This window comes from Puma concolor, chromosome A1, assembly GCF_028749965.1.
Source record: "Puma concolor isolate L17-30 chromosome A1, mPumCon1.1.hap2, whole genome shotgun sequence".
Taxonomy (NCBI): domain Eukaryota; kingdom Metazoa; phylum Chordata; class Mammalia; order Carnivora; family Felidae; genus Puma; species Puma concolor.
In genome coordinates, this window is record NC_141667.1 from 150,870,379 (window position 1) to 150,885,281 (window position 14,903).

A 14,903-nucleotide genomic window follows, 5' to 3' on the forward strand; every position below is an offset into this window, starting at 1 on the left:
AGCATCTTTAGGACGTTAGGTTGTTTTGAACGATTACCCCCCCCCCCCAAAAGCCCCACCCCAATACAGTCACCATTCCATTCAATAACTGAAAAGTATTTTAGTACCATCTGTACTGAAGGGGGTATGCTACAGAAATGGAACCCAGACCTATATGAGGGACATGTGTTCCTTCTTTACAGAACTTTAAAAATAAGACTGATGAACTCATCTATCTGGAATGATTCTAGCCCTTTTATTATCTGTATTATTTTTTATTTTAAAAATCTTTTTCTGTTTATTTTTTTGAGAGAAAGAGAGAGCAAGCAGGGGAGGGACAGACAGAGAGACAGAAAGAATCCCAACCAGGCTCTGAGCTGTCTGTGCAGAGCCAGATGTGGGGCTTGAATTTACAAATACTGAGATCATGACCTGAGCAGAAACCAAGAGTTGGATGCTTAACTGATGGAGCCACCCAGGCATCCCTGATTCTAGCTAGCCCTCTTAAAAAGCAGAGAAAGGAAAGTGAGCTGTGAAGGACACTTCTAGTCCTGTAGGGTTGTTTTTTTTTTTTTTTTTTTTTTTAACGTTTAGTTATTTTTTTTTTTTTTTTTTAATTTTTTTTTTCAATGTTTATTTATTTTTGGGACAGAGAGAGACAGATCATGAACGGGGGAGGGGCAGAGAGAGAGGGAGACACAGAATCGGAAACAGGCTCCAGGCTCCGAGCCATCAGCCCAGAGCCCGACGCGGGGCTCGAACTCACGGACCGTGAGATCGTGACCTGGCTGAAGTCGGACGCTTAACCGACTGCGCCACCCAGGCGCCCCTAGTTATTTTTTTTGAGACAGAGCATGAACAGGGGAGGGTCAGAGAGAGAGGGAGACACAGAATCTGAAACAGGCTCCAGGCTCTGAGCTGTCAGCACAGAGCCCGACGCGGGGCTCGAACTCACGGACCGCGGGATCATGACCTGAGCCGAAGTCAGACGCTTAGCCGACTGAGCCACCCAGGCACCCCTAGTCCTGTGGTTTTTAAGTCCTGAACATCTTAAAGTGTCTCCGAAACAGAAGCAAAGTCAAGGTGGCTCATCCCGTGCACAAACCCACAAGCACACAGGCACCATTAATGATTTAGGATTTTAAGTAATATGAGGAAAGACTGATGAGCCACGCCTTGTGAGAAAAACAATTACACCAATACTGGGAATACTGGATTTTGTACTTGCCTAGTTTTGAAAACCGAGATTCAGAAATTTGCAGAATATTTTCAGGGAGAGAAGTCCAAGACATGTTTTGACTTTCAATTAAAAATATCTGTTAATATTGCTGGAAATGATGACACTCCGACATTGACCGTGTTCACGTTAAATCTGTAATCGGATATGGTGACGTAGAAATATAGTCAACTGTCACTTAAAAACACACAAAAATTGGACATGCTATACACTTGTCTTTTAAAATGTATCTATATTATTTTCACCAATCAAAACACACAGAATATATTTTATTATAAAACATTAGGCAATGTTACTTTTGAGATATGCAGTCTGAAAGGTCACACCTGTATTTACTACCAGTATGAAACACCAGTGGAGTACATTAGAAATCAACCAGACAAACTCGTACATCATTACCATGACTCACACGGTATCAAATCTGGATTAAACCGGGATCCCATCCAGGGATGTCAGCAAGGGGCCCCGCTAAGAGTTTTTTCCTTTCAGCACTGAGGCTCTGAGTTCTGTGTCCCGAAGAGAAAAATAGAGCCCCACTTCCGTTTCCACCACCACAACTGATCAATATTGAGCAGTCTGTGTTTCCACAATGTTCTCCTACTCTGATAGACTCTACCTGCTCTTGAGGTCAAGACCCGATGTAGGGGGAGGCAGTCATTTCCTTTTTGACCAAAAAATAAGCCAACAAATAAAATAAACCTAGTCCAAATTCCAGGCTAATAATAAATTACCTGGTTTATAAAAATATGTGTCCAAAATAGTTACTTCCAGGGTTGTGTACAATATAAATTACAAAAATAAAATAGAAAAGATGAAAAAGTTGAGCACGTTTTAGTTCTTTATCTAACGTCAGCATTCACCCACAGAGAGCGGTTTGAAACCATCTGCATTGCACCAGGACCCTGGTGCATCTCGGCTCAGGAGGGAGGACCCTGAAGTGGGGTGAGGTATTTCTGCGGAGCTCTGCTGTCTGCAGCCCTGTGGCCTGTCCTCGGTGCCCTCGCTGCTACCTGGTAGAAGGTGGGCTCGGCAGGAAACCCATCTGCACCAATACAGGCTCCCCCCATGAATGCACGGAGGAATGAGTAAGCAGGAAGCCAGTCTGCGGGGGCACCCAGCTCCGCTTACAAATGGCGCCCAGCGAGGAGCTGAATGTGCCCACGGCATCCCCGTGCTGGGTTCACGTAAGCCTAGGGCAGATAAAGCATTTGAAAGATTCTCCTCTTTCTTTGCTTTTCTTTTTAAAGATAGATTTAGTAAAGTCTTTTTGAAGAATGCGTATTAGTGAGAAGGCTGTTGTAAATGTTTATATGTGTATGATGATAACTTTCTTCACTATACCATCAGGCCTCCGAAACTAGAACCACCCTAAGCCATCTAATAGGTGTTTCTGCTTCAGTCCAAGTTAGTATTTCCATCTTGTACTTGAATGTGTCTAAACCTCACAATATAAAACTATTTCTTACTTCAGTATGATTTTTTTTCATCAAGGGTTCCCGTTTCCAGTGATAAGACCAACCAATAAGATACGCAACTGGTACAGACAGAATTGTATATTTTAGGTAATATTTATGATAGACTTTCTTATCAAAGTTCCTCTTCAGAACACATTCTATAGAATGTTAACCCAGTCGATAGCTTCTGCAACAGTGAAACACAAGATATGAATCTGTAACATAATAAGCTCAAGGGACAAGCATCATGAGCACAGGTAGCCAAAATGTGACCATTGTAACTCCATTTCTGCAGTGATGCTTCAATACTCAGTATGTTAGTGAACTCTGAATGATTTCCATATCAGAAAGTCTGAAAGCATCAATTTCAGGTGAGCAGTTTTAAATCAGAAAAGACTCAATAGTTAATCACTACTCTTGAGGGTGCTTCCTCCATATCCCCGTGAGGAGTTTTTCCCACAAAATTCATGGGTTTCCCTCAGGAAAAGGAAATGCTCCATAAGTGGAAAACACCACCACCACACAGGCCTTCCAAATCACCTTGCTTCCTAAAACAGACCCAAGGGAGGGGGGGCATTTAATGTGGTTTCTTTCAGCAAAGAAAGAAAATCGAGTATGAACGAACGTTAGATTAGAAACCGGAAACGCTGCCTTGGGAGATGGTGCGTCTCACCTTGAATGAGGGAAGGTAAGAGAGGACCCTGAGCAGTCTCGGGCAAAGCAAGCACTTGGAAAGTGACTGCGGTCGCCTTCAGTGACCATTTCGCAAAATTCTACCCTTGCCGCTGATGGATTCAAGAATCTGTCGGCCATCATGTCATTGATGTGGAGTGTTAGGTGCCTGATAAAGAAGGTGAAGTTTTAGGTAGCATCTTAAATTAATACGTCCAGAAGACCAGGAAAACAGAGCAAGGGTAGATAGGATTTTAAAGGTATATATGGCCTAAGCAGCACAAAACTTAAAATTTTATCATGCAATAAAGCTGAATGCACAGTCATCCCAGACTAAGACAATTTAGAGGAAATAAAGTGTCCCTACAAGTGTCTTGGTTTTAGCAGTGATAATTCTCAGCCCAAAACATGACAAATTTAAGAAAAGTTGTATTTTTTATTTATTAAATAGATTTAATTATATTCCTTCTGAAATACAAAAGATAGAATAAATCATACCATAAAAGAAGGTAAGATATGATAATATGATGGTGGCCAATTAATACACATAAATCTATTTTTTCTGGACAGACACCAAATCACTTCAGAGGATTAAGAGATCATTCTAGAAGCAGCACTACCTGGAAGATTATTTGGCATTTAGATACTGATTTCCAAAGTGCTAGATGGCAAGAGCAAGCACATGTGGTCACATGCATAGAAGTCCCAACAGTTACTGAGGATGAGAAATTGTCACCACTATTACCATACAACTTAAAAAAAAAAAATCACCTATTCTAATTGCTCACCTGAAATGACCTTGAACATAATCTCTAAGAGTGTGGCTTGCACTTGTTTCCTTCAGACATGATCTGCTTCATTTTATAATCTAGGCAGGCAATCCTATTAGAACTGAGTAGGGGCAAGGCATTGTGTTTCTTACATGCAGAACATGGAGTTTTTTCTATTTGGTTCCATCAACCCCCCCAAGCATTTCAGGCCCATGGAAGCGAGAATTCCTTCACTGATGACAAGCTCTGCTGCTCATAACTTATCATCGACAACCTTCCAGGGGTCCCGTCGAGGCATCGAGGCTGCTGTCTGTGTCTGAGGCCAACGTCTGCTCGGTTGACATGGATGAGATGTCGTTGATGGAGGACGACTCGGAAGGAGTGGCGTTGCTACTTACTGGTGCATCTGTGCTAAGAAAACCAAATATAATAAAATCTGAGGCACGACATTGCTGCAGGTTCGGGCAGTGAGACTTTAGGCCATCCCTCAGCTCCGTGCTCGTGCGGTTCCCTGGCCCACCTGCAACATTCTTCTTTTCTTCCCAGTGGCAAAACGTCACATATGTGCATGTGTATAATCATCTTAAAAAATACCTGCTGCTTTAGGGGTGCCTGGGTGGCTCATTTGGTTAGGCGTCCGACTTTGGCTCAGGTCATGATCTCACGGTTCGTGAGTTTAAGCCCCATGTTGGGCTCTGTGCTGACAGCTCAGAGCCTGGAGCCTCTGCTTTGGATTCTGTGTCTCCCTCTCTCTCTGCCCCTCCCTGCTCACGCTCTGTCTCTGTCTCTCAAAAATAAACATTAACAAAAAAGTAAAAAAAAAAACCCTGCTGCTTTAAAAAAGATTTTTAATAGAAAAACTACTGAACCTGTCCTACAACGATCAGTGTCACAAAAAGGCTGAAGCCCAAATAGGGTTCAGGTGTCCATCAACACTTTGTCCAAGGAGAAAAGCAGTAATCTTTGAAGAATTCTTTTCTAATAAAAACACCTGCTAGCAGAAACAAAGACTGTATACAAACAAAACAACAACAAAAAAAAAAAAAAAAAGGAAAAAATTTAGCGGCCTCTTGTTCATTTTATTTTATACATCCCCAAAACTGACATTTTGAATTTTTAAGGTATGTGAAACTATCCTATTTCCTACCGTCCATATTTTAGTCTGGTTTGAGCAAAAATAAAACATCCAAGCTCTCAGAGGTCAGTGCTTGCAGTCTGAAATTTGTGCTTAGTTAACCACAAGCACCTAAAGTGTGGAAGTTATATACTCTCTAGATGCTTGACACATAGATCATGCTGAATACAAAATTCAAGAAAAGTAAGCAGTACAATCTGCACTTCTCTGTGTGTGTGCACGTGTGCTTTTGGGGAGCGGGATGCGAGGTGAGGAAGTAAGTATAACTTGAAGGATTTCATTTAGGAAGCAGGTGGGATCCTATGGACCTAAATTAACACCACATATGTCTCTAGCAGTCATACAATGAATCTACCACTAGGTAGATCAAATAGAAATATGGGAGAATTATATGAACAGTTTTTCTCAAAGAAAACCAAATTCCATTTTTCTTAGATTTGCACTGATTTTCTTTTTAAACTGGGTGGAGCCAATATGAAGAGGGTCATGCACATAAGAAATGTTAAAAAAAATTTTTTTTAATGTTTAGTAATTTTTAAGAGACAGAGAGAGAGAGCGAGCAGGGGAGTGGCAGAGAGAGAGAGGGAGACACATAATCTGAAGCAGGCTCCAGGTTCTGAGCCATCAGCACAGAGCCTGACGCGGGGCTCGAACTCGTCAACCGTGAGATCATGACCTGAGCAGAAGTTGGACGCTTAACTGACTGAGCCACCCAGGCGCTCATTAAATTAAAACATTGGAAGCGTTTTAAATTCAACTCCCTCGTCTGTAAATGGAGCTGATGGCAGCAGTTGCAAGCATGAGACGAGATTGTCTATAATGCAGTTAGCTTGTGCCTGGCCTGTCAGTAATATGTTAGTTGTCACAGCCAAGACAAACCCAAACAGGAAGACTACCTCACACAAGGAGCTTCCAGATCCAGGGCCGGTCGAGCTGGCATTTAATGCATCACTGCCATTTGGAAAAGTTGTACAGGGAAAAGGAGAACATCAACTATTAAAGCAATCACTAACCTGAAGGCTGATCTTTCACAACACCATTCTTGCTTCTTTCTTCCCAGTCCAGTACTTCTTTGTAAATCAGCTCTTCAAACAGAAATGCAAGTTAAAAGGCTCCATCAGTTTCTCTGCATCTCTGAACCCTGCTTCCAAATCAATTGAAACCCCTCCAAGGGCACTGTGGTGTCTTATTTTTAATTGTGATATACAGTTAATTCAATAATACCTTTTGCCTAGATCACAACATCCACACTTTGTTGATCCATTACATCTTTCAGCCCAACTGTTAAGGCAGCCAAAAATGCAGGCAGTTGTAAATTCACATGTGGGTTTTACGAGGGGCAGGGGACTAGTAAAGTGGCTCTCACAGAACATTTTAAAGGATTGGATGCTTTTGTACTGTTTGCACATGTTTCTCTCCATCGTTACTTGGGATTCTCCAAATGGAACCAGTACCCATATGTCGGCCAGAAGCCCCTCCAGAGTGGCCAGAAATTAATCCAAATTCCTCAGTCATTTCTTGGCTTCAACTTCAGTTTCTTCCATCCTCCCTGGTGAGAAAAGCTAACAACCTACTAAAGATGCATTAGGGGTTTCTACAATTTTGGTATTTGTGAACCAGGATGAGCACCTTGCAAGCATTTCCTGAGGCTCACAAAGCCGCTCTTGGCCAGAGTGTGGCCATGTGTGTCACACCGTTGAGTGTTCATGAAGGTCACGGCATCCTCGATACCCTGGAGAAAGCAGACATAATCTGCTTGGGCAAGACCCGTTGCCACTTCTGACCTGCACTGACCAGGGTTCTTTCTCAATGACCCCTGATTCTGCTTTTTAATGAAAAATTATTAGTTCAACCTCCTGATTACTGGCTGAATTTGCGGTGGGTTGTTTGGTCAATCTTACAATCTTTGGAAGCAAATGGTATGCAGTTCCAATGTGCTCCTCTCTAATTCTGTTATCTTCAAGTTCCTTCTCTATCAGGGAGGGGCAAGAGATGGGCCAAGAGAGACTCTGCCCCTTCCCTAGGAAGGCTACTGCAACAAGTGAAAAGCCGCCCCTTTACAGGACTTGAAGAAGTGCCATGAGTAAGGGGCAAAATCAGCCCTTACCTTTCCACTCCTCGATTGCATGCTCTCTTTCTTCCAACTGGGCATCATAAATCTGAGGTGGTGGCTGAAATCACAGTTAAAGTCAACGGTTAAAACAGGAATGAGGCATGAATAAGTCCATAACATCACTGTGAAGATTCTAATCTATTTGTCATGTGGCTTTCATGCAATATATGGCTTCTTAGAGATTTCCTCCTAAGTGTGATATTACATCAGTTTTGGAATCAAAATAATTAGGGAAAAAATTAACCAAAAAAATATGGCCCTCTTAACAATCACATGACCTTCACTCTAATGACATCTGCCCAAATGGAACTAAAAAAGTGGTAATCAAAGGCTGTTTTCTGGACACCTGCCCCAGACAAGGGAAGGGCTAGGAAATCCGGAAGGTACGGAATAGAGCTCAGGTTTGCAGTGCTTCATGGTAGAGCCCCCAAACCTAATCCTCAACTCACAGTGGGCTGTTCCCAAAACCTACTTAAAAATCACACACTTATAACTAGGATTCCTTGCACACAAAACAGTGTTTCATGTGGTGGTTAAATCCATAGGCCAAGTCATAAAAATGTGCTCTACGGTGGCATAAAGCAAGCCTGCCACTATGTGGTTACTTTGCTCGTAGTCAGAGGTTATCCACACCAGTGCCGCTAAGGAAAAATGCACCTGGGCACCAAACTCGGAAGCGGGACTCCCCTGGCAGGTGCCTCAAGGGAAGGATAAATAAACCTGTGATTTTCAGCGAGTTTCTTAGCCTCTCTGATGGGGTGGCCTGAAGAAGGTGTTCCAAGCAAGGCGCACATGGCACAGTGCCAGGCAAACAATGGAAGCTTAGCAAATGGCAATGTTAGTACAATCACACATGAGCGTCTGCGTAAAGGAATAGTATCTCCACCGCAGAAGCATGTTCCCTCCCGAGCTACACTGAGCTGCAGCCCCCGCAGCAAGTGTCCCCAAAGGGAACCAGGTCCAGACGACTGTAGGCCCCTTTGTATTCAGGGGTCCTTTGAAATCTAGAACTTACTATCCTTATGTGGCCACTCTGGACTAACAGACAGAAGACCCGAGGGAATGTTCAGCCCTGCCTTTACACACAAGCCTTGGAAAACAGGTGCTTACCGCTTCTGCTTCAGCAGGGTCATACCAAACAGTAATGTAAGGGTGACGCAGAGCCTCGTCTACAGAGATGCGCTTGTCAGGGTCTATCACTAACATGTTCGATAACAGATCTCTGGCTTGATTTGCTGGGGTGAAAACAAACATTAGATTAATAAACTAATACTCAGACACAGGAAATTGTACAAAGACAACATGACAGTACAGAGAGAACAAAGATGTGTGATCTTTGAGAAATTTGTGACAGCTTCCTGATCAATCGAGCCTTTTTCTTTAAGAATGAGCCAAGCAGCCACTTTCACTACACATCACTACACTACACTTTCACTACACAGATTTTCAAATGTGGTTTTTTGCCTCTGGATCTGGGAGGAGAGGAGGGGTGGCAGGGCCTGGGGAAAGGGTACCAGGTGGACACAGGCCAACCGGAGGCTGAAGGGGGGGTCCGGGGGGGGGGGTAGGACCCACCAGGGAAGGCACAGGATGCAGCTAAGGGCGGCACTGCCCAAAGTGCAGGCATGAAACGCGGGCAGGCTTTTTTTCCCGCCTGATGTCCCATCAAAATGAAATTAGAGCAGACCTTTTAAGCCATACAAATAATCTCACGTTTGCAAACTAGACAACACTTCGCAGATATCTCTGCTATGCTGACCTGTATAGAATGTTGGCAACAGACACTTGAAAAAGAATCTAGAGATCAGTTGTTAGGAAAAAACCCAACAAGTTCAATAACTCAGTCAAATATAAGGCTCACCTAGGTTTCAGCAATTAAAGCTCACATGGGTGGGCAAAGGACAGATGGGTTTTTCTGACTGAGGCACAGTTTTGCCCTGATGTGGAGAGAAATATGTTCTTTGCCTTAAATCACATTTTTAGAGGTGGGCACAGGTGGAAGGGAGGAGAAACTTTTTAAATTGAACTGTAATACAGTTTCTGACTCTTCAATTGGGCTAGAATCGTAATTTAAGTATTCCTTATTCCTTATGCCTGAAAACTGTGTGAATTCCAATTGCTGTAATTAACATGAGTCTTTCAGACTGACGTGAACCTTTTTATTTGGACCAAAGGCTCAGTGAGGCCATTTTATCGAGGACAGAACTTTCAGGTCTTTTAGGCTTTCTCTCCACCAAGCCTTCATTCTAGTAAATAACTTTGAGAATTTCAACTATGTTATCTCCTAATGTTCGTAGCTGTCAGAATGCAAACCTGAAAAGGTGAAAGCGGCCCCTGGATTGAGAAAACCGATATGGGGGGGGGGGAGGGGAAGGGCATCTTACTTTTTATTTTGTCTCGTTCAGATTCTGATGGGAATATCCAATCTGGGAAGAGTTCTTCAAATTTGATTCCGGGGTACTTTGGTCTGTTTTCTACATAATTCCTCACGGTCGGCTGAAGTTTCTTCATAAAATCCGCAGACGGCGTTCCTAGCTGCTCAATGACTTTATTCCACTGATCAATATCTAAGGAGTCTCTTGAGGAAAATACAACTGAAGGGGCTTACAGTCACGTTACACGGAGTAGCATTATTCAAAGAAACACTTAGATCCTATTTTCACCTACTGACAGGTAATTAACTAGGCTGTCCCACTGGGGCAGCCGAGGTATTCTAAAATAATATTCACATGGTGGTTGGGGTCTCCAAAGTTGACACTACTTTTAAAAACTCTGCTCCTTTATAAACTCTGATCATGGTTTATTAAACCAACACACTGAGGAATGTATGCCTTCCCCTTCTAGATCAAAATACAGTTAATCTTGTAACTGAAGAATACTTATGACAGAAGTGATTAAAGATGAAATTAGATATTACTTAGGCAGACTGAAATTAATTTTCACATCAGTTACTTAGATTGGAAAGCTCCCTAAAGTGGACAGATCTGAGTCCTCGGTCTAAGGTGGGGTGCGGGACGTGAGCTGGGGCTTTCTGAGCCTCGTCCTCTCTCACAGGACCACATGCCTTCCTGTAACTGGGCTTAGACAGCTTTGGGAGGTCATTGTTTTTACTTGGCACTGACCATGCCCATCACTGCAGTACCTTGGAGCACATTTTATCTCCTTTCAAAGTACATGACCCGGGTTCCAGACTCCACTGTGCACTAGACATGCATCAGGTGCCGGGCAGTCAGTCTCCCTTGGGTCTCAACTCCCTTGTTTGTAAAACTCAGAAAATACCAGCTTTGCCTGTTTCACAGGGGGCTTGGAATAATGAGGTGGAGAGGGATTCTGAAACTGTTAACAATCATACGAGAGAACGTAGGACAGAAAAAAATCATGTAGGCAGCAATGTTTAAAAAGCAGTTTTTAAAAGTTTTTAGAAAAATCTAATAGAGGTTTGTCTCAAAAAATGCAATTACATCATTATGAAAGAACCCAGGCGGCAGAAATGCTCTTAGAAGAACAAAGAAGACAACTGCGTTCTTCCAGAATGTTGGCCATCTGCAGTCCTGCTTGGGAGAGGAGTCCTGGCCATTCGAGTCACTAGTATATTCTCTTCCCTCACTCTTTTGTTCCTACGTGATGCTGAAGCAGAATTGTGCGGCATTCAAGCCCTTCTCACCGAACAACTGAAACAGCCCCTCATCTCCCTGCTTCTGCTCATGCCCTTGACAGTCTGGCTTCGGCTCAGCAGCTGCAACAACTGTTCCCAATGTGAGTCAGCCTAAAAATGGGTGGGCGCTCAATAAATGTCTAGTGTGTTCATGATAAAGGGTCGTTTTTGTAGACTAAAGGGTGGTGAGAAAGGAAAAGACCATCCCAAGAAGCCTGGCTGATCTTCCAGGTGTGTGCGTGCATTACCATCCCTTAGCTACCACGGGCTTCTCATTATACCCAAGAGGAACCAAGGCTCAGAGAGGCCCTGACTCATCCAGCATACACAGACACAATGTGCACCCAAGGTGGTCTGGCTGAGGCTGTCTTTTCCTTGTGGGCTACTGTGGGGACAGGCATTCCTGTTCTATCCCAGATCATACATCTGAAAGCAAATCTCAGAGAACTGCAGTCTGCTTTCCAGAATCTTTTTCCATGCTTACAATTTTTAATCTAATGTTTGAAGGTGTGGGCAAAACTTGTCTTTGGAGAATGACGTTAATCTCGGTGTGTATTTTGAGAATGACATTAGGTGGCCTTATATATAAAACTATTAATTATTGACACTGCAAGATGGTCATATGTAAAGTAGGAATTTTAAATTACTTAATAATGCTCCAAAAAGTATTCACAGTTTTCGTTTTTGTACTTTCTGAAGAAAACATTCAATTTAAAAAAGGAAAGGCATAAAATGAATAAGAATTGAGACAAACGAGATGTTAAATAGATACTTCTAAATTATTTATCTTTAGAATTTATCAAGTTTTCCTTTTTAAACTGAGTCTGTTTGCAGACTTATTAATAGTTTGGAACAAGCAAATCAAAGGAAAGGCTATGGAAAACTGCTGGAAAATTTATTAGAATAAAATAAAATGCTGTATTTAACTCCACATAAAATCTGTGATGTGAAAAATGTCAAGGAAGGCAAATAAAATGACAGGAACAAAATCTTTTCATTCCATGTTTGTGTTGTAAAGAATTTATATTACAAGAAAATCACCCTTATAAAATTATAAAAAATGAAAGCAACTTTAATAAAATACATACAAAACACTGACTACACAGCTTGGTTTCCTTTAAAATTAACCATCAATCTGCCAATGGACAGAGACCACTTTAAGCTTTCATAACGAAAAAACAAAATCAAAGACTAATGAAAATAGTAAGTGGAACACAAATGAAAAAGGGAATATGTGAAGAACCATGTTAGAGTAAAAAATATTAACGATGGAGGAATATGAGGAAAGAAAGCTATTATAAGTATTACATTATCTCTTCTCTTTTATGGTTGATGTCATTAATGTGATTTGCTAACCACAGTATAAATTAATCTTTTGCATTTTATATTTATTAAGACTTCTCCAGGTGTGTCACAAAAGAACCTTCTAGATGGATCTTTTAAAAATTTCTACAAAATGTCAGCAGAGTAATAGGCAAGAAAATTAACATATCCTGTTTCTCACAAACTTTTCCTTTTATTCTCTTTTACTTGGTCTTATGTAGTGTGCTTCAGTTCTTACTTTGGGGGGAAAATATTTTAATCCATACTGGTAACTAACAAAATGGTATGCTAATTAAATGACACAAGGGTATTGGCTTATTAAATTTAGATAGCAACTTTCCTTGTTAAATTAACTGAATGGTCTAATAAATGGTATTTTCACTTAAATATCAGAATACATCTGTCAGAGAATAAGTAAATTTCTAAGCTATTTTTGATAAAATTAAAAACTAATATAATTGGTTTAATAAAACCATTACAGGTAGTCAAGTAAAAAAGAAAACGTAAAGTTGAACCATTTGGTTTGTGACACTACTTTAACAAACATAATATAGACCCCCTTAGAACACAGTCTAGAATTATAACATTTTCCTTTTGAGCTCCTGCTGCCTTTGGCATTTATGGAAAGCATGGCCGGGAAGGTCCCGGGAAGGATACGATCAGTGCCTTGGAATATCACACAACCTTTCACCAGCTCTCCCATGATGCACCCCACTGACCAGATATCAACTGAAAACAAAATGAAATGACAAAATTATGAAGTGCCATGAACAAAACAAAGGTGAGGAAAAGGAATTCTAACAGTGTACTAAACACACAAATATGGAAAAATAAATTGCTGGCTAAGGGTGAACTTTTTACACAATGTGAATGAGTGCTGACCTCTCCTCTGGCTTTCAGTAAGCGGCAATCTGGGCTTTAGCGCCAAAGATTCCCGGACTTCCCAGCTTGAGAAGCAAACAAAACCCCAGAAAGGAGAGATGGCTGTCCCCGCAAATCTGTGTGGCCATGTGCCCACCCCCATCGCTACCCCCACCCCCGTGGCCAGTGCTGGGTCTCTCCCTGTGAAGGATACAGTCTCTTCCTGGGAACAGGACTTTATGGAGGACCATTTCTGCCATGATGCACCCGACAGACCAGATGTCCACTACCAAACACCAGGTGATTAAAACCAGCCGGAGACCCCCACGCATCTTTCTCAAACCCCCTCCCAACAGAGACAGACCCAGCTTGTCAATGGGAACTTTTGTAACATATGGACATGACACCCGCCGAACGGTCCTCGCTAAACTGCCGTGTCGGTGGGAACTCACAGAGGCAGATTGCTCGTGTGGGCTCCAGGTGAGGACCCGCCAGAGGTGCCCTGACTTCCGGCCTTTCCCCCTCTTCCATGGGTCCCAGCTGAACCCCAGGCCTTAGCCAGGCAGAGGGCTATTTACTGCAGGTGGGGGTGGGGCGGGAGGAGCCAGCAGGGCCAGCAGGGAGCCACAGGGCTGTGTCCCTCATCTGTCAGAGTCAGAACACTGCTTACAGAGCATCTAAAACTTGAAGCACAGCTTCCCCGATGACTTGTGCAAACTTTCAGACTCTTAGCAAGAAAATGTGATTGAGTTCTTTTCGACAAATTTATCAAGGTCTAAGTTACAAAGAGCTCTGATATTGCTAGAGTAAGTTAAGTTTTGGTGTTAAAAAACCCATTTTACACAAAAGAGAACATGTATTATTCCATTTATACCAAGTTCACCAATAAGTAAAAGTAAGCTTTGGTGCTGGAAATTAGGATAGTGGCTTCCTTTGGGGGTTGAGACCCGGAGGTGGGCTGTGGAGGTCTTGGGTACCACTGCTGTTATAGATTTGCATACTTCTCTATAATAAATATGTTATACTTTGATAGATGTTCACAGATACTCATTTTGGAAGTGAATTTGTAACAGTGGGTGAATTCTGCCAGTAGAGATGGGCCACAATGACTTGTGTATAACGCAGCCCCCACATTGTGCTTCCTTTGGCTCATGGGACAAGGCTGGTGGTGACCAGCAGCCATGTGTCACCCACACTCACCATTCTCTTTGTAGCCCATGCCCAGGATGACTTCGGGTGCCCGGTAATACCGCGTCACCACGTACGGGGTCATCATGAAGTTGGTGCATGCTGTCCGGGCCAGGCCAAAGTCAAGGATCTTAAGCGTGCAGTCTGATTTTACTACGATGTTGCTAGGTTTCAAATCCTAGGGCAGAAATGGTTTAAATGAACACAATGAACAGGAGTGGACAACACTGTGTGGGTAGGGATTTGTGAAGCTGGGGGTTGCTGATGTACCTGAGTCCTGGGGGAAACGGGGGGGGGGGCGGGCAGAGTTAGAATTGAACACTGGGATTTTGGAAAATGTTTCTCTCTTAAGTTGAAATGAATACAGATCAGCCTAAAGGAGTCAGATGGTCACCCTCAGGCCCATGTGGGAAGCTTCGTGACATCCTTTTGCTTAAAACCTCCTCAGTGCTTCCCCAGAGCCCACCCATCCCTCCTCCTGTTCATCCCGCTGCCCACAGAAATATAATGTAAGCC

At 42.6% G+C, this 14,903-nt stretch overlaps 1 protein-coding gene across 4 annotated transcripts in view; it reads right to left on the reverse strand.

The window, feature by feature from the left end:
- Positions 1-1,428: 1,428 nt before the first annotated feature.
- Positions 1,429-14,903, reverse strand: part of MAPK9 (mitogen-activated protein kinase 9) — a 58,997-nt gene continuing 45,522 nt past the window's right edge. For 2 of the 4 annotated variants that reach the window (XM_086706505.1, XM_086706523.1), the window contains 7 exons: positions 14,400-14,565; positions 12,996-13,067; positions 9,745-9,927; positions 8,471-8,595; positions 7,355-7,418; positions 6,261-6,332; positions 1,429-4,518 (listed from right to left, as the gene is read on the reverse strand). In XM_086706505.1, the coding sequence (XP_086562631.1) occupies positions 4,376-4,518; positions 6,261-6,332; positions 7,355-7,418; positions 8,471-8,595; positions 9,745-9,927; positions 12,996-13,067; positions 14,400-14,565 (825 nt within the window). In that variant the 3' untranslated portion in view covers positions 1,429-4,375. Of the gene's footprint in view, positions 4,524-6,260; positions 6,333-7,354; positions 7,419-8,470; positions 8,596-9,744; positions 9,928-12,995; positions 13,068-13,413; positions 13,486-14,399; positions 14,566-14,903 lie in introns of all 4 variants that reach the window. The other 2 variants (XM_086706509.1, XM_086706513.1) reach the window with 2 other exon arrangements.